Genomic DNA, 21,675 nt, shown 5'->3' on the forward strand with positions numbered 1-21,675 from the left:
CGGGCCTCCCGCCATCTGGCTCCCAATGCTCCATTCCCCACAACACCCCGAGGCCCTCAGAGAGTCAGCCAGGTCTGGTTTAAATCCCGCCTTCTGGCAAGGTGACCTCTCGAGCACCCACTTTCACCTCTGGAGCCTCAATGTCCCCATCTGTAAGATGGGGATAACAGTGGGCAGCACCTTCTTCATTTGGTTTCCAGGGTGATTCACTTAAAGCCTCCAGTCCACTTCCAGTGAGTTATTATTGCTCCGCCCTCTTCCGGTCTGAGTTCTCACCCAGCCTCCACTGCACTTTCCCACTCCTTATCTCTCAGCCCAGTGAGTTTCAAGGCCAGGCTTCCTGCCCTGGGGTGAGCTGTGTACCCTGGGTGGGGAGCAGAGTAGCAGGAGATTGGGAACCAGAGGCCTTCCGGGGGGCCCTGCTGAAGCTGGTCGCTCTCCCCAGGCCCCACCAGGCCAGCGATCGACATGCAAGAGGTGGTCCTGAGCCTGCTCATCCTTCTGGCAGGTGAGTGTCCATTCCTGGACTGCCCCTCCTCACACCCCCTCAGCTGGGTGGTGACCATGTGTGTGTGTTACTCTCATGCTTTCTGCCTCCCCCGTGGGGTGGGGAGCTTCAGGACAGTATCTCCTAGAGGATAGGGTGTGTCACACTGGTGATTTCAAGGGACACATAAAGGAGAACCTCTTACAGCCAAGGCTTACACAGCTCATCATCGTCTTGATGTCTCCTTGATGACATCTTGGAGAAGGCTTGGCCCTGGGCTACCATATCTTTAACACTCCTAAACACTTTATTCCGAGTGGGAAGAGCTTTGTGGTTATGTGGCAATTACCAAAAACCCCTTGGGCCTCAGTTTCCCCATCTGGACAATAGCAGCACCAACTCAGAGAATCACTATGAAGATTTAACCAGAGTTACAATATGCAGAGCACTAAGGGTAGTGCCTGGGACAGAATAAGCACCATGTGTCTATGCTTTAAATATAATTTTAAAAATATGAATATCCCTTTAACAAAGGGTGAATAGAGCTTAGGTCCAAAGCTAAACAGCTGACTGCTTCTAGCCAGAATTCAGTCCTAGTCTTCTGCTTTCATTGTCTTTGTTTTTATCCATTATATCAAGCAAGACTGGTATTCCATTCATGTTAGTGATGTGAAGTTCTTTTTTAAATAAAGTGTATTAAGTTTATTAAGTTTAAGGTGTATGGAGTTTATTAAGCTCCGATACTCTTGGCCACCTGATGCAAAGAAAATATCCTGAGGCTGGGAAAGATTGAGGGCAGGAGGAGACGGGGGCGACAGAGGATGAGATGGTGGGATGGCATCACTGACTCAATGGACATGAGTTTGAGCAAATTCAGGGAGATGGTGAAAGACAGGGACGCCTAGGGTGCTGCAGTCCATGGGGTCGCAGAGTCGGACACGATGTAGCAATTGAACAACAAATTAAGTTCATAATTAGTAAGTCACTTTCAGGGAGATGGGGGTTGGGATGTGGATGTGGCAGACCCAGGAGATGAGGGCTGAGAACACCTGGGAGTGGAAGCCACCTGTCATCCCCACGAGACTCTCGCTCGTTTCTACAGGGGGTGTGGGTTAGTCAGGTGTCTGCAACATCAGGCCAAAGGCTGACTAGGTGATCAAAAGCCACCCAGATGAAAACCTCCTTCAGGGGTGGGGCTGAGTGGGGGAAACCCTCACTTTCAAGGTGGAAAGTGCAGAGATAGCTAGTTTGGGGTTGAAACCCTGTGCCCTCAAGATGTGGGGAACTGTCCATCAGGGGACCCCTTTGCTGAGGCCAAGGGTTCCATGGCCTTGCTCCCAGCTTTGCCGAAGCCAGCACCTCCATCTCTCTCCTTCCCCGCTTCTCCCCACCAGGCCTGCCTGCCTTGGATGCCAACGACCCAGAAGGTGAGCCAGACTGATTCCTCCACCAGTCCACCTCCAAAGTCTCCCCGACGAGCCCTGCATCCCAGCTCTTGTCCTGGATTCATGTTCTTTATTTTTTTCCTTGCAGATAAAAACAGTCCTTTCTACTATGGTGAGAGCCCCCGCCCCTCCGTTTGCATCCCCCATCCACCCCTCATACCCATTTTGTGCCAAGGGTCCCACACAGGTCGGGTGAGGGTCTGATGGGGGTGACCTCAGGGGTGAGACTAATGGTATACTGTTCAATGCCCCAGTTGAAGAGTAAAAACAATGGATTAAGGGAATAAGATGTGCCAGTTTGGTCCTTGGGACTCCCCACATTTTCTTCCACATAGCTCCACACTCCCTCCCTCCACTCCTCAGGTCTCTATTCAAATGTGCCCTTTTGGAGGAGTCTTCCCTGGCCACTCTCCCTCAAAGATCTCCCCTCTGACGTTCTGTCTCCTGGACCTGCTTATTTGTCTTCAGACCTCTTCTCTCTACTTGATACCACATTAAATCTCTGTTGCTTGCTGTGTGTAAACTGGAAAGTTAGCACAGGGGGCTGGGGGAGCCGTCCGTTCTGTCCACTGCTATAACCCACGTGAGAGGTGCCCAAGGGATATTGTCAAGTAGCTGAGGGCTCGGATGGGGAAGACATGGGCTGGCACCAAGGGCCCCCTCTGGGTTTCTCCTAGACTGGTATGGCCTCCGGGTCGGCGGGCTCATCTTCGCAGGGATTCTGTGTGCCATGGGCATCATTGTCCTCATGAGTGAGTGCAGGGGCTGGCGGGGTGGTGGGCGGGGCAGGGCAGGGCAGGGCTGGTGGTGTCCTCCCCTGACATTCCCCTCCCCCTAACAGGTGGGAAATGCAAATGCAAGTTCCGAAAGAAGCCCAGGTAAGATGGGTTCCCGGCAGCGTGCCTGTCTCACGCTGGAGATGCCTTTCTGGGGTAAAAAGCTAAATCTCACAGCAAAAAGCCAGGCCTCCAGGTCCTGCCCCGGAAAATTCCTGCTCCTAAGATTTTTCCAGGTTCATTCTTCAGAGCCATGAATCTTCAGGGGGCCTCAAATCCTGAAATGCTTTTGGTCCCTGGGACGGTATAACCCTGTGAAAAAATAGCTAGGGAGGTACGTCAGGGCAAGCCGAGACTCCTCTAGCCGTGAGGGAGAGGAGAAACAGGAGGGATCAGAGATCTCACTGCTTTTCTTTCCCTAGCCACCGTTCAGGAGATGCCCCACCTCTCATCACTCCAGGTAAGACAGGGACAGAGTAGGCTGAGAGGGACATGGTGGGATGGGGGGAGATGGGGTGTGTGCATGTATGGAGGCACCCTGGGGAGAAATAACTTGATCCACTCTCAAACTGACCCTGTCACCTCTCCCAGGCTCCGCCCAAAACTGTTGAGAATGGATCAGCAGAAAGAGCTCCAAGGACTACTCTTCCCCCAAGTTCTGGCTCTGCAAGGGAGCCTGAACTCCAGGATGGAATTCTCCACTCCCTCCTCAGACCGCATGGCCAGGGCTCCATCTCACCTCTCCCTGGAGGGGTCTTGGTTCAGTTTTTATTCTAAAATGATTTTGCCTCATAACCAAGCAGCCTTGAGACTCCCTATATTTGCATTGGGGTTTGTGGTGGGAAGGGCAGAAGGCTGATGTGCATGGGGGCTGGCACGGAAGCTGGCAGTTGAATCTCTTCACTGGGATGAGACCACAGGCTTGCTTCCACATGACCTGGTGAATGGCATGGGGCCCGACCTCTGCCTCTGTGGCCATGGGAACCACACATGCAATTTAAAATGCTCTACTTGGAGGATATTTTTGAGAGTGAAAGGGAGCTCCGGCCAGATGGAATACTGGACCCTGGGACCATCCCAGGAAAACTAGGATGTGGAATGATCCCGATACCCCGGAGTACCCAGGTAGCTTATGATTATAATAGTGAGGCCCTATGACCCTCCCAGAGAAGGAAATAGCAACCCACTCCAGTATTCTTGCCTAGAGAATCCTGTGGACAGAGGAGCCTGGTGGGCTGCTGTCCATAGGGTTGCACAGAGTGGGACATGACTGAAGTGACTTAGCAAGCATGCATGCATGACCCTCCCATTCACCTCAGATCCCATTTCATTATAAAAGATGCTTCCTCACACCCAAATGTTCCTATGAGACCTTTAGATTATTCCCCACAATATCACTAATAAAATATAATGGCTACATGGTGTGAGAACCTCCAACCAGGCTGGAACTCCCTTACGCAGTTTCCAATACCCAATAAGACTTTCAAAAAGTCCCCAAGAGCCACAAAAATGCCTAAAACCCTTCAAAAGACCTCCAAATATCTCCTGAGACACACAGACCAACAATAAACCCATGACCTAACCCCCTAACAATGCCTTTATATCCCCTGAACGCCCCCCATATGAGCCCACACTCCTTAGAGACCGCGTGAAACCTCACCAACAGCAGCCAGAACGCACCCTGGGACACCTCCCCTCGCCTTAATACAGCTCCTGGGATACTACTCTTCCTCCCCTACCCCAACCCCATGCCACAGGAGACACCTTCTCCCAATAACCCCACAACAACCGGTGGGGCGGGTGCACAGCGCGTTTATTGAGCCCGTGCACTTTCCTTCCGCGATCGTGTCACCGACCCGGGAGAGGCACCCCTGGCTCCCGGCTAAAACTCGCTCTTTCCCACCTATTCCCCGCGCACGCGCAAGAGGAACAACACGCTGAGCTTCCGCCTCGGCAGCAGGCGTGCGCACAAGCAGTAGAGGAAGTTAGCAGGCCCGGCGGGGAAAACTGCCCGGCGACTGATGACGTCATGAAGGCGGGCACTAAAAGCGATTGGCCGGATTGAGTTTAGAAGGAAAAGGAAAGCTATCGCCTTCTCAGTACTTTTACAAGGAACAGAAGGGGTGGGAGTGAGTTGAGGGGGACTTTTCTAGACCTCATGGAGCTCTTCATGTTACCCTCCCACCATGATTTGTCTACCGGCTCCATGCAGCGGTCCCCCAGCCTGAGCCCCCAAGTCATCTTTGATGGGTGTCATCTCCTAGGTGTCATCTCCCAGGCAAGATGTTGCTTAAGACTGAAAGGGCAGCTCTTGCCTCGAACTTGGCTTGTGGTCAGCATCTCACAGGACCAACTGTCACTTCTGAGTCGGGTCAGGAGGCCAGTAAAGGGGACATCCTGAAGCCCAGGAATCCCCATGCCAGCCCCCTGTCGGCCATGTCCAGCATCCCTTCCAGCTTCAGGCACTGAGGTCTAACTCATGATGCTGGTAGATCTGTGTGGGGCCCTTGAAGCAAGCAGCGAAGAGGAAGCGTCTGCCGGCCATGGTGATGTGGGCAAAGGCCCGAGGGGCCACTATCGCTGGGGGCCCCAACTCCTGCAGTGGTTCCAGGAGCCCCTTGTCAGGCTCAAGGCGTAAAACCTGGCTGAAGGCGAAGTCACTGCCCAGGATGGCCAGCTGGTCCTTGGCAATGAGCAGTGGCTGGAAGACATGGGCACCTCGAGAGGGAAGTTTCTGCAGCAGGCGAAACATGGAGCCATCCCAGCGCATGACCTGTGGGAGGGGGACCGCTCATTAGGGCTGGGGTCCCCAGGGCCAGGCCTGCCTATCAGTGATCCCCTAGGCTCCAGAGGACTTGGAATAGCTCAGGAACAGAGGCCTGTAAGTCCACAAACTCCCACAGCTTTCTCATCTTTCTAAATGTCACCAACCAGCTGCTCAGCCCACAGACTTGGAGTCACTCTGGACCCTTCTCTCTCCTTCAGCCCCACATAGAATCAGTCAGCCCTGGAGTCAGTTAGTTTCACCTATGATGGTATGCACTTTCCCATCTCCTCTGGCCGAACTCCAGCCCAACCACAGTCCCCTGCCTCCTGGACCATCACATAACCTCCTCCCTGGTCTTCTTGGTCTCCTTGTTCCTGCCCCTGTGCCTATAGTCTGCTCCCCACACAGACATCCTGTGAACCTCTGAGTCATATCAGTGCCTTTCAGGCTCAAAGCCCTGCCTGTGGCTATATCTCGCTCCAGAGAGTGCTGGAGGGAGTGGGCCATCAGCCCTGGGGGTTCAGGGTGTGGTGGCTGTGGTTAAATGTAAGTCCTGGGGACTTCTCTGGTGGCACAGTGGATAAGAATTCACCTGCCAAGGCAAGGGACATGGGTTCGACCCCTGGTCCGGGAAGGCTCCACACACTGTGGAGCAATTAAGCCTGCAAGCCACAACTACTGAGCCCACAAGCCACAAATATTGAGTATGTGTGCCCCACTACTGAAGTCCATGCGCCTAGAGCCTGTGCTCTGCAACAAGAGAAGCCACTGCAATAAGAAGCCTGTGCACTGCAATGAAGACCAGCCCCTGTTCGCCACAACTAGAGAAAGCCTGAGCAACAAGCAACAAAGACCCAGAACAGCCATAAATAAAAACTTAAAAAAAAATGTAGGTACTGGAGTGTGTCAGTTTGGGAGTAGAATCAGAAACTTGGGGCCGGTGTCAGTGTTGGGAGATGGAGAGTGGTTTAGGGTCAAAGGTCCATCTAGTCAAAGCTATGGCTTTTCCAGTAGTCATATATGGATGTGAGAGTTGGATCATAAAGAAGGCTGAGCACCAAATAATTGATGCTTTCGAACTGTGGCGCTGGAGAAGACTCTTGAGGGTCCCTTACACAGCAAGGAGATCAAACCTGTCGATCCTAAAGGAAATCAACCCTAAATACTCATTGGAAGGACTGATGCTTAAGCTGAAACTCCAAAACTCTGGCCACCTGATGCGAAGAGCTGACTCATTGGAAAAGACCCTGATGCTGGGAAAGATTGAGGGCAGGAGGAGAAGGGGACAACAGAGGATGTGATGGTTGGATGGCATCACTGAATCAATGGACATGAGTTTGAGCGAACTCCAGGAGATAGTGAATGACAGGGAAGCCTGGCGTGCTGCGGTTCACGGGTTTGCAAAGAGTCGGACACAACTGAGTAACCAAACAGCAACAGTCTTGAGGGATCACAGTCTCGGAGTTTGCGTTGGGATAGGGTCAGAGCTCAAAGATCAGCATATTAGGAAGGTCAGCTGTCAGGCAGGTCAGCCTTCAGAGGCCAGCGTGTGAGGTTGGGTCAGTGCTTGAGAGGCCAACCTGGAGTGGGAGTGAGCTGCTGCCAGTCAGGTGGGGCCTATGCCCACCCCGCAGGACTGTGCCCAACCTCACCATGGAGTCCCCGATGTAGCGTGTCAGACACAGGAACACGTCCCCGCCGGCCTGGAAGTGGCGCGTGGCATAGACGTCCTCGGCCTCCGGGATGTCCGTCCGCCGCTCAAAGCGGCCCCCGAACCAGTGGAAGAGCACGGGCCGCTGCGAGGCAGAGGCCAGCAGCAGATGCGGCCGGCCGTCCAGTTCGAGGGCCTCGACGTCCGTGTCCCGGTGCCAGGCGTGCAGGCTCTGGCGCGGGTAGAAGCCGGGCCCGTCCCGGCACAGCAGTGTGGTGCTGCCCGCCTTGGAGGCATCGGCCACCACGAAGCAGGGCTGCCCGTCCAGCCACAGGAGCTCGGCATCATTGGGCCGCAGCAGCCGCCGTGGGGCCAGGGCCTGCAGCGGGGCCAGGCGCAGGTCGGGGCCGGGCCGGGCCCACAGCTGCGAGCCTCCCCACAGGCGGGCGGCCAGCACGAAGAGGCGGGGGCCCAGCACCAGCGGCTTGCAGGACACCACCGAGGGTGCTGTGAGGAGCAGGGGGGCAGGGGGCCCTGTTAGACCAGCTGGGCAGGCTACCTGGCAGGCGGGAGGATGGGAGGGGGCTTACCAGACAGCTCTTCCTCCTGACGGAAGCGCTGCAGGCTGTAGTCCCAGGCCAGGATCAGGCAGCGGCCGGCAAAGGGCTGTGCCAGGACAATGTAGGGCTCCTCCTGGTAGGAGAAAGCCTCTACACCCAGCGCTGACTCTCCCACCGTCTGGAACCAGGACAGCTCTGGAGGTGGGGGGAGGGAGAGAGTCAGACAGGCCAGGGGGACCCCCAAAGGTCCGCATCACCTAGCCTCAGCTTGCGCATCTTTGCAGTGAGGATCGCCATGGTGCTGACTTCAAGGGGATGCATGGTGGAATCTTTTTATCTATGGATGTATTAACTCACAACCACACAGTGATACTCTTATTTTCTTAGCTGCGTGGCATCATCAAATAATTAGAAGCAGCACCTTCATCATTCATTTAACTTCACAAGATCCCTGTGGGGTATAGTTTGTTATTATATCCACTTTGCAGAGGAGGAAACTGAGGCACAGGCAGCCAGCTGTCCAGCCAGATCCATCCTTCCTGTTTTCCATCACACAGGGTTGCATCTGGCCACAAAGCCACCCAATCAGAGGCCGTTAGCCCAGCACTGCTCCCACGCCACCTCCTGACACGTGGCCATGAACCAGAGCAGAGTGATGGTTCTAGTGCTCGCCTTGCTTCTAGGAGGACAGCTCATCCTGGACTAGGTCCCTTCCCCCACTCTTGTGAACTGGCAGGTGAATGGGATCACAACTTGGTTTCAACCATGGAAAGCAGGATAACACCCAGGGGCTGCCCCACTGGCCTGAACTGCTCACCTCAGACGCTTCTGTTTTCTTTGTTTCATGGTATTTAGAACCTCTCTGTTACAGCAACTTAGCATTGACGGTAACGATGCACCCAGACTGTCCAGTGTGGTGGCGGTGGCCTCCGGCTGACAATACTTCATTCTATATGCCAGGACCTACTTCTAGGGGCCCGGGTTGAATCAACGAACCAAACAGCTAAGGATGCCCAATCCAAAGGGGATCTTTTAAAAAATGGCCATCAAATTGTGTCACTCTCTGCTCAAAACCCTCCCTCTGTGGCTTCCCACAGTCCTCTGGATAAAGTCCACCTCCTTCTCCGTGACTTTCGAAGTTCTGCAGAGTGAGGCCCTTGCAGGTGAGACACCTCGTCTGTGTCCTTCCCCTCCTCACTCCTCCAGGCCAGACCTTCCTCCTTCCATCGTCAGTCAGGACAAGCTCTGTGATGCCTTGGGGGATTCACTGCACATGCTGACCCCGTCCTCTGTCCTCCACTTTGCTACAGTCACAGCTGGTGCTACCTCTTTGGAGAAGCCTTCTCCGATGCCCCAGGAAAGGTAGGACCCCCCCTTAAACTCCCTCATCATCCTCTGTGTTTATCATAACGGGTACCATACATTTCCTGTGCAATGCTTTATTTAATGTCTGACTCCCCACCTCCAGGACTGTGACCCCGTGGGGCAAATGCCCCGGGTTATCTTGGTCACCACAGTGTGCCCATGGCCTCCCACAGGGCCAGGCACCAAATGGACCTCAGTCGGTGTTTGTTGAATAACTGAACCAAGAGTTAAATTTAACCAAGTTAAATTTCCTTGTTCTATGAATTCTGAAGACCAAAAACTTGTCTTACATTTTGAGGAGGATGATGTTAGTAATGATCTTCAGGTCTGAACTCAAAAGTTTCACTCCTTCCAGACCCTCCAGCTATGCCTGGCCCCCACTCTGGCTCGGGGCTCCCACATCTCCATGGGATCTCCCCCGCCACCAATCCTGGCCCTGACCCTTCTGTGCTACCCCCATCTCAACTCTGGTCATTCTAGACCAGCTCTCTCTGCCTGCCTCTGGCCGTGGGCTCTGTGAGGACAAGACCCTGGGTTGGCTTCATCACTCCTGTGCTCTCTGCTTTGCCCAGTACCCATAATGTTACCAGAATATATTTGCGGAAAAGCAAAGTGATCGGAGGAAATATTTTTTACATGGTCAGTTTCATATTAATAACAACAACAATGAGAATGAACATTTATGAGGGCCTCCCCTCCCAGACCTCATGCCAAGGACATCACTGAACTCTCCTGCAGGAGTCCTGTGTCACGGTGTATTACCCCTCTTCACAGGTAAGAAAACTGAGGCTCGGGGAGATGCTTGCTCAGCAGACTCTCAGCCAGGAACTGGCAGGGCAGGGAGGGAGGTGAGCCCCTCAGCCCTGGCCGCCCCTGCTGTCCCTCCCACCCCGCCGGGAAAGCCCCCACCTATGGCTCTGCACTTGAACGTCTTGGGGTCCACGTGGCGGAGCTGCATGTGGGCCAGGGCGGCGGGGCCGGCGCAGGCCCCGGTCCCCACGCTGGCGTTCACGGTGGGGATCCACTGCAGCAGCCAGAGCACGCGGCAGTCACACTGGAACGGGTTCCCGCGGAGGTCCCTGGGGCAAGAGGCCGGGGAGGGGCTGCGACCCGGCTTCCAACCCGCTGGGGGCCTTACTCCCCGCCCCTCCCCAGGCAAGGGCTCAGGATAGGGCCCCACCATGGTGTGGAAACTATGTAAAAACCATCGCAGACATACTCACTTGTGCCAACCAGGAGTGGGCACAGACGCCCCCTTCCCCCACCCACACGTCCCCCAATCTCCCCAACCCTCCCAGTCGCCTTGGGCCTCACACATGAGTCAGGGTCTCCAGGCCCCGGAACAGGAACCTGGGGAGGGTCTCGAGATGGTTATTGGCCAGACTCCTGGTGGAGGGACAGAAGGAGAAGCCATCAGCAGCTCCTAGGATGATGCCAGGGTGATGGGTGTGGGGTGCCTCCCAGGGTGGGCTGGGGCAGTGGAAGCACGTACAGATGTGTGAGTGAGCGAAGTCCTCTGAGGGCGTTCTTAGAGATGGAACCAATTTCATTGTCCTCAATAAAGCTGTGGAGGGAAGATGGGGTCAGGGGGAGGTCCCCCAGTTCCTTGCTGTAGCCCCACAGTGGTTGGGGAACTCGCCCCATGGTAGCCACCGGTCACGGCAACATGTGGAATTCTCTCCCAACACCTTGCATAATCCCAGGGAAAAACCTCCCAGGAGCCTCTCTCTTCACCAAGGTCCCAGCCTGCAATCCCAGGAGCCAAGAACCTGACCCTATGGTCCTTGCCAGCCTTACCAGGAACCATCACCACCACAGCCACCATGACCAACACCAGTACTAACACCAATATGACCACTCATACCTGCACCATCATCTGTTATGTCTAATGCCTCTACCACCGTCATCAACCCCAGTACCAAAAACTGCCACCACCATCACCAACACCAACATCATCCACCATTCCCATCATCAATACCAACATCAATAGCATAATCATCTGGCCTCACAGCAGCAACACTGATAAGCATCACCAAGAATACATCCTTCATAATCAACACCAAAACCACTGCCACCGTCACCACCAACACTGCCACCATTATCACGAGCACCAGCATTTCCAGTCCCAACATCACCATTACCCTCAGCGCTCACATCATCACCTGCCATCAACACCACTACTGCCACAATTTCTGCACATACATCTACCTTTACCACCACCGCCAGACCCAGTACCAACAACACTGCCATAACACCAACATCCTACCCCAAACCCCTGCCACCACCAACACCAATATCATAATCACCAGTGTCCACAGCACTGATAATTATTACTAACCCCAACCCTTCAGACTTCATCATCAGTGTCCATCTGATGGTCCAAGAGCACCATCACCATTGGGTCCACCATTTTTATCAAACTCATCCCTACTCCATCATCCTCAATAATGCCACCACTTCCCTGTGAGCACCATCCCCGTTATCATCACCGCCAACATTACTGCTGGTGTTGTCGTGCCGTCAACACCACCACCACCACATCAGTACCACCATCACCAACTAACTCAGAGTCTCTGCCTCTTAATTTGAAACATTTCCTTATCTCTGGCCTCTTTGTACCCTGCCGGGTCTCCTGAAAGTCAGGTAGGACCAGCAACAATCATGGGTTACCCAGGACTTTGTGCATCTTGAAACAGAGAGGGCCGTGGAGGCAGGCTGAGATTACACAGCTGAGCAGGAGCCCCAACCCCACTCAAGAGGCCGGCTGTCTTGCCCCTCCGAGGCGATCCCTTGTCCAGACACTTCCTCCCCAGGGTAACAATCTCCTCCCTTTCCCCCACTCTAGGAGTCATGGAGGGGCACCTCCTTCCTCTCCCAGGCCCCCATTCCTGCCCCCTTCTCCTGGCCTCACTCACAGGTACTGCAGGTGGGATAGGCCCGCAAACGCATCATCCTCAATCACGGAGAAGGAGTTGGATGTGAAGAGGCTGGCAAGGAGGTAAGAGAGAAATTTTTCCAGAGTCATTGCTCCCCAGCTGACATGTTAACCTTGGCTCCCCCCAACCCCAGCCCATGTGGGCATGATCACACACATAGGCATGCAGTGTGAGGATGTGGATCACACAGATGTTTTCACAGACATGCACAAACATGTAAGTGTGCACACTCGCTGCCCCCCACATGCATGTGCATGGACAGACCCCCCCAGGAGGTCTTCACTCAGCCGGACCCCACTCACAGCAGGTGCAGAGACGGCACCCTCAGGAAGCTGCCGGCCTTCAGCTGGGTGATTCGGGTCCTAACGAATGAGCTGGGGACGTGGGCAATGGTGGGTGAGGAGAAAACCGCTCCAGTGCGCCACTCCCATCCCAGAGCCGGCTCCTGTCCGAGGGGGGCAGGAGGGAACCTGACCCTGGGTGTGTGTATCTCCCCTGCATTCCAGGGGAGACGGGCAACTGCCCTCCTCGCTTGGCAAGGATCCTGGCAGCACTCTGCGCACCCCATGGTTCTCCCTCCCCCCAGCCCCCCCCAGCAAGATGCCCCTGCCCTCTGGAATTCCCATCCCCACTCCTGCTCCCTTTCAAATCCCAATAGCCCCCTCCCAGGACTCCCGACATCCTTTGCTGCCCCCTCCCAAGATCCTGATGGGCCCTCCAGCTCCCCGGGGTCCCATCCCCAGCCTCAGGCCCCCAGAGGGCTGACACTCACAGCGACAGCAGGGTCGGGGAGAGGATCTCGGGCAGGTCCACGGAGCCCTCACACAGAGCACTGTCTTTGGAGCAGGAGCAACTCAGAGGACACTTTCCCTTTGGGGGTCTCCAGGCCTCCCCCACCCCCAGCCCAGCCAGCAGCAGCAGCAGCAGAATTCCCGCCCCTCCCATGCCCCCTGACCCCTGCCGAGGCAGCGGCTTCTCTCTGCCCTCCCAGCTCGGCCCAGGTCTTGGCCACTACATCTCCCATGCCAGGCGACCCTCCATGCCGCCAGCTGGCACGCTCTGCCCCGGCTTCTCTCTCCTCTTTCTCAGTCTCTCTTCAGCCTGTCTTTCTCCCTGTATGTCTTCGGTGTCTAAATTTCTGTTTATGCCTTTTCCCCTGTCTTTGTGTCTCCTTTTCTGTATTTCTGACTCTGTTAGTCCGTTTCCCACTCTCTACCTCTGTCTCTATCTGAGTTGTCTTTCTCTTTCTCTTTTTCTCTGTCTCTGTCTGTCTATTGGCCTCTCCTTCTGTGTGTGTGTGTGTGTGTGTGTGTGTGTGTGTGTCTGTCTGGTGTCTTTATTTCTGTTCCTCTGCGCCCCCCCACTTCCAGCTCCCTGGAAGTTTCTTCCCCTCCTCCCACGCCCCTTCTCCCGGGAGGTTTGGGAAGGGGACTCTCTGGGCACCGGGCGCTCGAGGCAAAGCAGGAGAAGGAGGCGGGGGTCAGAGGCCATAGGAAGAGCAGCCCCTGGGGAAGGGGCCGGAGGGCCCCATGGGGGGGGAGGGGCCGCTGGGGGCTGAGCTGCCCGGGCTCCTCCCAGCCAGCCCCCTCCCCAGACACCCCACTCCACTCCACTCACGGAGGGTGAGAAGGGTGTCACCAGGGTGGGGACCGGATGGCTCTGTCGGCAGGAGGGGGAGTGGAAGGAGAGACCCCTAGGGGCTGAAGCCGTCCAGGCCACTCCCAGCCAGCCCCCTCCCCTGGCTCCAGGAGGGTGTGGTGGGCGCTGGCCCTGAGGCTTCAAGGGACCAGCTCAGGTCCAGCTGCTCCCTCTGGTGGCGATGCTTTGCAGGACAGCCACCCTGCTCCAAACCCACAACTCTCTTGCCCCTCCCGGAGTTAACCCCTTGAGTGCCCACCACCCACTAGGGGTAGGGAGTCAAACAGAGGAAAAAAAGGATGAGGATGCCACCCCTTTCTTTAATATTGACTCTGTGCCACGCCGTGTCCTACCAGTTCATCTGTTAGCTCATGCTGCCTCACTACAACCCTCTGAGGCTGAGACGATCATACGGCTATTTTACAGTTGGAAATAATGAGGAGAGGGGTCCAGTCATTTGCGATCTAGGTTATCTAAGTGGGGCAAAGCCAGGGAGCAAGCCCAGGCAGCTGGCTCTGTGGCCTCTCTTCCTTTGGAGATCAGAACCTATGGATATTGGCTGTTTTCATTTTGGACCAAGCTTTTTAGCAGTCTGGATAGAGTCTATCCATTAAATAAAAAAAGGAAATAAATGGCCCCTGTTACTCAACAAGCAATGTGAAATAGCAGTAATAAAGCTCATTGAGAGCTTGCCGTGCATCAGTCTTGACACAAATTTACTCGGCTCTCCCCCGCCCCTCCCGCCCCTCCCGCCCCACCCCACCCCCGCCAACAGCCTGTGAGGTGGGTAGTATTACTAACCCCCACTTTACAGATGGGAAAACTAAAGCACGAGGAGAACACAACCTCTGTTGGCACTGCTGCACACACCCAGAACCCTTGGAGGACAAGGGGCTTAGCAGCATCTGCTCTGGCGGGGCCACTCAGATCTGGGCCCCTAATCCTTAGTTTGCCCATCTGTCAAATGGGGCAGTTGTGGCACCTACTTCTCAGATGTGTGAGATTTCAGGGAGAGGACAGAGAGGGTTTAGAGCAAAGTGGGCACCCAACAGGTTGGGGTGAATTTTGGACCAAGCACCCGAGGAGCTCTGTGATTTGAGCAAGGCCCTTCAAGTCTCTGGTACTTCAGATGTAAAGCAAGGATGAGAAACTTCTGTACAGGGTCTATGAAAAGCTAAATAAAGAACTTAGGGTCAGGGCCACAGAGTAAAGACAGACAGGCTTAAATCCATACTCACTGAGTTTCAGTGCAGCTGGGTTCTTACTCCTGTTTACGATAAGAAGAATCACAAGGATGATGATGGTGGGAGCTTTTTTTTCTTTTATGGATCACTTACTGTGTGCCAGACTTAACTGTGTTCTAAATGTTTTCCATGGGTCATTTCAGATAGTCATCCGGACCTCCCTCCGGATATACAAGAGTCGAATACACTTATTATTTTCATTTTACAGAAGGAGAAACTGAGCCACAGAGAAGTTAAGTCATTGGTCCATCACCAGCTAGAAGGCAGCAGGGCCTCTCCTCTCTGGAGCAGCTGGTTCTGAGAGGGGAGGAAACTGGGCGCTGGCTGGAGCTGGCCAGGTGTCCCCTCCCCCCCCTCCCCCCCCCCCCCCCCGTCCCCCTGACTCCTCTACCACCTCTCCCCAAGGCTACGTAAACATCAGGGTTATCATTAACCGGGGCTGCTGGTGACCCTGGGGTACAGGGCCATCAGGGGCAGAGGCCCAGACAGATGGGGATGAGGGAGCTTTTTGAATTTGCCAGGGTCCTGTGAGGCCACGTGCACATGTGCACATGCATGCGTGTGTGTATTTGTGTATGTGTGAGGGCCACTTGTGCCTGAGTGTGAGTACATCTACCTGCTGCTGATCTGTGTCCCGCAGAGTGAGGTACCTGAGCCTAGGTCTCTTTCAGGCAGGGGCAATTTCTACCCTTAACCACCAGAGGGACCTTGGGAGAACAATCTCCACTTTGCTAACCCTTGGTTTGTAGATCTCTAAAATGGGGTTAATAATAAGACAAGGTCAGGTTCAGAGACCTCTGAGCCTGGCCCAGAGTGATACGTGTGGCCTTAGTGACGTCTCCTTTCTGTAGGATGGGAAACCGAGGCACGGAATAGTCTCTTGGACTGCTCAAGCTCTCTCACTCCACAGGGAATGGCAGAGTCCAGAGCTGGTCCCCGATTTCTCGGTCACCAGAGCCTGTGAGCCCAGCCCGCCCGTGAAGATGCCAGGTGCGATGTCCTCCACGGGGTTCTGGGGGGCCACAGGAGCTCAGGGACAGGGTGGTTTGGGGCTAAACAGATCAACACAGGTTTGGTGGTGTCTCCGAGTGTGTGAACACAGTGCATCAGCCTGTTCACGTGTCACTGTGTGGCCAGCGGTGTGCCTGTTTGCCCATGCATGAGGATGTGAACACAAACATCTGTGTGTGTGTCTGTCTGTTTTTATGGTTATGAAACCACAGCGTGGCTGCTTGTATGGCTGTGTCCTTGACAGTGTTTCTGCTTCTCTGTGAGCCCACATAAATATGTGTGTGTGTGTGTGTGTGTGTGTACAAATGGATGCAGTTTGTGTGCCTTCACATGCCTGAGATTGTGTAGGAGTACTGACCTTAAGCCCAGGCTGGGCCCAGTTCCTAGGGAGCAGCGCAGAGAATCATTGACACCCACCCTCTCACCCTAGCTCAGAAGTTGTAGCACGCCTTTGAATGTATCCAAGTGTAGTGTGTGTGCATTGGTGTATTTCTGTACAGACAGTGTGTATCTTTGTGACCATTTGTAAGTGTGCTTAAAGCTGTGTGGCCAGCTGGGTCTTTGATTGTGTCTCTGTATGAGCACCACCTTAGTGAATATGTATGTGTTGTGTGTGTATCCAGATGTGTCTGTCCTGATATTTTGTGACTGGTGTAAGAAGTGCTGGTGTGTGTGTGTGTGTCTTTGGGCTTCTCCCTGGGTGTGTAATTCTGAGTTTGTATTTATGTACATGTACTTGTCTTGTTTTGTGCCTGTTTATCTGGGTCTTTCGGTTTCTGTGTGTGTGTGTGTATCCATGCGAGACCTCACAGTCAGCCGCAGACAAGTTACTCAGACACTGAAATGCCCCCCAGACAGCCCTGTGGTGCTGATGAGAACCCTGCAGGGCACCAGGGTGAAGGGTCAGTGGACTCCTAAGCTCTTAGGCCAGGTGACCTTAAGCCCAGGCTGGGCCCAGTTCCTAGGGAGCAGCACAGAAAATCATTGACACCCATCCTCTCATCCTAGTTCAGAAGCTCTCTGAGCTGTTTGTGAGGCTGGTGTGTGTGTGTGTGTGTGTGTGTGTGTGTGTGTGTGTGTGTGTGTGTGTGTGCATGCCTGCCTGTAATCCAGCCTGCCTGCCAGCACCTCCTCTCCCCAGCTTTCCCCACCGCTGACTGCCTACTGTTCCTCCCTCCGAGCTGAGAGAGTTAACCTAGCGGGCCAGGGCGGTCTGGGCTGGGGGCCGCCCCCTGGCCCCCCTCCAGCCCGGCTCCAGTTACAGCCTCGGGTTGGGGAGGGTAGGGGTGGGGTGGGGCTGGGAGGGGAGACCGCTGAGGGCAGCGCGGCCAGCTCTGGGCCAGGGGGTCCAAAGTGCTCGGCCCCGGGGCACAGCCGGACGTTTGGGGGCCTTCTTTCGGCAGGGGACAGTCTGACTGGGGTGAGCGTCCCCCGCCCCTCCCCTCCAGGGCCTCACCCCTGGCCTGGCTGGGCCGCCTATTTTGGGAGCAGGAGCCGCTTCCCAGGCAGGCCAGACCCAAGAGGAAGGGAGTGTGGTTGGGACGTTGGGGTTCCCTCAGGGGTGGAAGTGTGGGTGCAGCGCCGCCCTGCCCTTGCTGTGGCGCGTGCACACTGGCTGGGTGTGCGTTTCGCACACTCATGGGTGTAGGTCGGGTTGCGTCACTGATTGAGGACACCGGAGGCCCAGATGGGGACGAATGTGTGCCTGTGTCTCCACCCCACGCCTTGCTCCAACCAGGAGTTTGGGGAGCGAGCGTTGTCCCCATTGCAGCCCCACTGTGCGTCTGTGTGCATGTGCGCATGCGTGCATCGTCCCGCCCCTGGCATCTGTCTTCTATCTCAGCCCCACCGACCTGGGCCTCATGTCACTCGCCTGGTGCTGTCCGCTGGTGAAAGATGTCACCCAGAGGCAGGCCAGGGGATGTTTTCCCTGTTCTCATTGCTTCCAGAAGAGGAGAAGGGGTGGCCTTTCCCACGGGGGCAGCTGGTGGCAGTGTGGCAGCCCGGCCTCACCCGGGCAGGGCTGTACATGACCCCCGAGTGGGGGGAGGAAGGCTGTTGCCATGGTGGCCTGTGCGAGGCAAATTCCTCCAGGGTGAAGTGGGAGATATTTATACCCAGGGTCAGGCAGAGAGCGGGCCAGCGGCCGAGGGCAGGAGAGCCGGGCTATTACGGACACAGCAAGGCCGTGGTGTGCGGGCAGGTGGCCCTTGGGCGCTTCCTGGCTGTCTCTCCACCTGGGTGGGGTGAGGCATCTGCTCTCCCCTGCCAGGGTAGGTGCGGGGAACCTAGGGCCTGCAGTGGGGGAGGCCCCGGCCTGCGGGAGATCCTTGAGGACTGTATGTGCCTCACCCTTGTCCTTGCTGCTGGGTGACCCCCATTGTGTGGGTTGTTTTGGTGACACTGTGTCCTGGTGAAGTAGGGGGGGCCTCTGTTTCTCAGGGTGACCAAGCCGGATGATAGATGCTTTTGGAATTAAGTCCCTGGACTGTCTCTGACTTAACCGCTTGGGTTCAGGCCCCAGTAGTGAGAGAATGAGGGCACGCATTTCCTGACCTTTGGTATTCCCCAGGACAATGGCATCTCTCAGCTACATCTTGGTTCTTTGTGTGGGTCTCCTTGCCATGGTCAACGCAGGTGAGTCTGGGGGAGGCAGCCCACTACGACCTCAGCCCCAGGGGTGGCAAGGGTAGGGGAAAACGCTCAAGAGAACCAAGCTGGAGCCTCCAGTCTGAACTGAGTCTCAGTGGGGTCTGATGTGGGGTCCAGTCACAGGCTGGTATCTGGGGGAGGGGAGAGGATGCCCCAGGTCGGGCAAAGGAGGAGGGTGGGATGGAGACTGGCTTCCTGTGAATGATGGAATCATAGACAACCTGGAATGAGATGGAGAGCTGAGGCAGTCAGGTGCCTCCTGCCCTACCCTGGACAGTGCAGAGGGGCAGCCAAGACCCAGAAAGGGTGGACAGCCTACTGAGTCCAACAGTCCCCAGACTCCAGCCCCGAGAATGTAAAATCCCCACAGGGTCTCATGATGCCGCTCTCTGTCCAGGGTCCTAGGAAGCATCCAACCCTGATTTCTTCTTCTCTTTCCAGAAGCACCACAGGAACATGACCCATTCACTTACGGTGAGGGAGGGGCATCTTTCTCTGGGTGCTGGGCTTGGTTAACCTGCCCTCTCCTCATTTCTCCCCTCTCCCCACCTCTCTCTGCTTCTGTCTCCATCATTCTCTAGACTCTCAGTGTTTATATCTTTGTCATTCTTATTCTTTCTCTCTTGATTTGGCTCTCTGACACTTTCTGTCTCGATCTCCCTTTGTCTCTGTCTTTCTGTGGGTCTCTGTCTCTCTATTTGGTCCCTCTCTGTCTCTCTGATTCTTTCTCCTTTTACCTCTTAGTATCCCACGGCCCATTCTCTGTTGCCACTTGCCTTTCTCCTCCCCCTGCCCCCCTCACCCGCTCGATCATCCTTCCTTACTCGATTGCTTCCTCCCTACTCCTTGCCCTGTCCACCTCCTCCCTTTTCTCCCTGGTCCCCCTTCTCCCACATCGCTCTCTCCTCCTCTCACTGATGTCCTTTCTCTCTTCTTCCCCATCCTTCCTCTTTGCCCCTTCCTCCCCATTCTGCCCCTTTCCTATCCTTCCTCCTCCCCTCCCTGCATTCACCCTCCTCCTTGCATTCACCCGCCTCCCTGCTGCCCACAGACTACCAATCCCTGCGGATCGGAGGCCTTATAATCGCCGGGATTCTCTTCATCCTGGGCATACTCATCGTCTTGAGTGAGTCCCCCTACCCTGCCTTCAGTCGCTTCCGGTGTCTGCCCCAGCCCCGCCCAACCTCCCGCTCCGCCTTCAACCCCGCCCCTATCTGTGCCCCTGGCCCCGCCTTTGTTTCTACCCACCCCACTTTCCTCCCTCGGCCTTGCACCTGTTCTGCCCCTGCCCTCAGCCACGTCCCAGTTTCTGCCCTTCCCCCATTCTCGCCTCCGGCCCCGCCCCGTTCTTATCCTGTCCGCCCCGCCTCTACCCCCGCCCCGGCCCCGCCCCCATTTCTATCCCCGCCCCAGGCCCCGCCCCGTTCTTATCCCCGCCCCGGACACGCCCCCACTTCTATCCCCGCCCTCGGCCCCGCCCCTACCCCTGTCCCTGCCCCACCCTTATCCTCAGCCACTCCAGCCTGGGCGAGCGTGGCTCGCTGTGAGGCTTAGAGCGGAATCTCAGCGCACTCCTCTCCACGGCCCCACCCACAGGCAGAAGATGCCGGTGCAAATTCAACCAGCAACAGAGGTAAGAAGCCTCTCTGGACCCTCATCTCCTCCCGCTCTAAAGGAGAGTTGAGGGTGAGGCCAGAAGTCCACTCAATCCACAGCCAGACCCTTCGGCAAATATGTATTAAGCACCTACTACGTGCCCAGCCCCAAGCCAGGCCTTGGCACCAAGCCACGAGTTAACTGCCCTCTCTGTATGCCTGAGCTTCCAGCCAAGTGGGGGCGGTGGCCATGGGTTCCAACAGACCCACAAATATAAAACCACAAAGCGTGATAAGTGCTGTGAAAGAGTCGCGGCGAAATGAGATCACCTCACTTGGCGACCCAGTTTAGCTCAGAGTCCTGTTCCTAGCTCTTTGATTCATCGTTAAATGAAATTTTAAAGCCCAAGCAACGTATGAATATCTTCTTCCTATTAAGATTTGTAGATGTTCTTATAAATAAAGGTAGTATTTTATTGTGTCCCACGTGGAAGATGCTGTTTCATTATGTGTTATTTACCCCTCACACCATCTCTATAAAGTAGTGCTGTTATTAACCTCATTTTACAGATGAGGAAACCGAGACATGGGAAGGTGTTCACACGCCCCAGATCATTCAACTGGAAGATGAGGGCTCTGGGTTTCTAACCTAGGCTGTCTCCAGGCAGTCTGCCCTCAAGTCGCTTTGGCTATATACCTCCTCTTCCAAATTCTAGTTCCTTCCTCAGCACTCTGGGAGGTACTCGCAGTTGTCGGCTTGGAGCGCCTCCTGCCAAACACTTAAACTGCTCCTGGGGTGCACTGGATTTTCTGGCGGCTCCAAACAGCTCCTTGCTCATCTGTGGGTCTCAGTGGATTGGTCTGTGAAATGGGGCCGGCGTTGGGGTCTTCCGAGTGTAGCTGTCTCTCTCCTTTTCCACCCCCAATTCCTGATGCATCTCCTTTCCCAGGACCGGGGAACCTGATGAAGAGGAGGGAACTTTCCGCAGTTCAATCCGCCGTGAGTTTGGGGAGATTTCGGGTGTTTGGGAATGCGAGTTGGTTCCAAGAAGCCGTTTGCTGGCCCTCCCTGCCTGGGCGTGGGGTGGTGGGGGGGTCGAGGGTCGGGGCTTGAACTGCCCTGCCGTGCCCCCACCTTTCAGAGGAGCTGGGGTGCCCCTCTTGACTTCCGGATTCTCTGTCTTCCCTCTCAGGTCTGTCCACCCGCCGGCGGTAGAGACACCTGGCGCGATGGACCCCAGCCAGGTCCCGCAGCTCTAACTAGGCTGGGGGAGGGAGGAGAGAGGAGGAGGGGGCAAAGGGCAGGGGTAGCGGGTCTGGAGGGCTCTCCTGCCCCTCACCCTTTTCACCCCCACAGGATTCCCCTGGCACTTGACCCTTCCCACCCACCTTCTGCACGCCCACCACCACCCGGACTGCCCTCTTCCCTAGCCCTGCCCCCACAGACTCTGCCGCTCAGATTTCCAATAAAACGTGCTTTTCTCTCTTGACAGCGCTGTGCGAATCTGTCAGTCCCTTCGCCGTGGAAAGCCTGGGCGCCCCCTTGGC

At 55.6% G+C, this 21,675-nt stretch overlaps 3 protein-coding genes across 7 annotated transcripts; 2 read left to right on the forward strand and 1 right to left on the reverse strand.

Annotated features, from left to right (window-relative positions):
- Positions 1-324: 324 nt before the first annotated feature.
- Positions 325-3,429, forward strand: FXYD3 (FXYD domain containing ion transport regulator 3). The gene is made up of 7 exons (XM_065925995.1): positions 325-508; positions 1,882-1,914; positions 2,021-2,044; positions 2,610-2,684; positions 2,774-2,810; positions 3,131-3,168; positions 3,300-3,429. The coding sequence occupies exons 1-7, from the start codon at positions 469-471 to the stop codon at positions 3,317-3,319; spliced, it is 267 nt and encodes an 88-aa protein (XP_065782067.1). The 5' UTR covers positions 325-468; the 3' UTR covers positions 3,320-3,429.
- Positions 3,430-4,517: 1,088 nt separating this feature from the next.
- On the reverse strand, positions 4,518-17,891 carry LGI4 (leucine rich repeat LGI family member 4). 2 transcript variants are annotated; one of them, XM_065925881.1, is made up of 10 exons: positions 17,734-17,891; positions 12,760-12,819; positions 12,290-12,361; positions 11,967-12,038; positions 10,544-10,615; positions 10,366-10,437; positions 9,961-10,130; positions 7,717-7,881; positions 7,128-7,633; positions 4,518-5,481 (listed from the first exon to the last, which is right to left on the reverse strand). In XM_065925881.1, exons 1-10 carry the CDS (start codon positions 17,742-17,744, stop codon positions 5,167-5,169), a joined length of 1,515 nt encoding a protein of 504 aa, XP_065781953.1. In that variant the 5' UTR covers positions 17,745-17,891; the 3' UTR covers positions 4,518-5,166. The 2 variants fall into 2 exon arrangements, with proteins under 2 accessions (XP_065781953.1, XP_065781952.1); XM_065925880.1 differs by lacking the exon at positions 17,734-17,891 and having other exon boundaries at positions 12,760-13,559.
- Positions 17,167-21,617, forward strand: FXYD1 (FXYD domain containing ion transport regulator 1). Of its 4 annotated transcripts, none has more exons than XM_065925991.1 (7): positions 17,167-17,300; positions 18,453-18,517; positions 18,974-19,006; positions 19,584-19,658; positions 20,129-20,165; positions 21,078-21,127; positions 21,321-21,617. In XM_065925991.1, exons 2-7 carry the CDS (start codon positions 18,457-18,459, stop codon positions 21,341-21,343), a joined length of 279 nt encoding a protein of 92 aa, XP_065782063.1. In that variant the 5' UTR covers positions 17,167-17,300; positions 18,453-18,456; the 3' UTR covers positions 21,344-21,617. The 4 variants fall into 4 exon arrangements, with proteins under 4 accessions (XP_065782063.1, XP_065782065.1, XP_065782064.1 ...); XM_065925993.1 differs by having other exon boundaries at positions 17,178-17,300; positions 18,398-18,517; XM_065925992.1 differs by lacking the exon at positions 17,167-17,300 and adding an exon at positions 17,996-18,153.
- The last annotated feature ends 58 nt before the right edge of the window (positions 21,618-21,675 follow it).

Source organism: Muntiacus reevesi, chromosome 2, assembly GCF_963930625.1.
Source record: "Muntiacus reevesi chromosome 2, mMunRee1.1, whole genome shotgun sequence".
Lineage (NCBI taxonomy): Eukaryota > Metazoa > Chordata > Mammalia > Artiodactyla > Cervidae > Muntiacus > Muntiacus reevesi.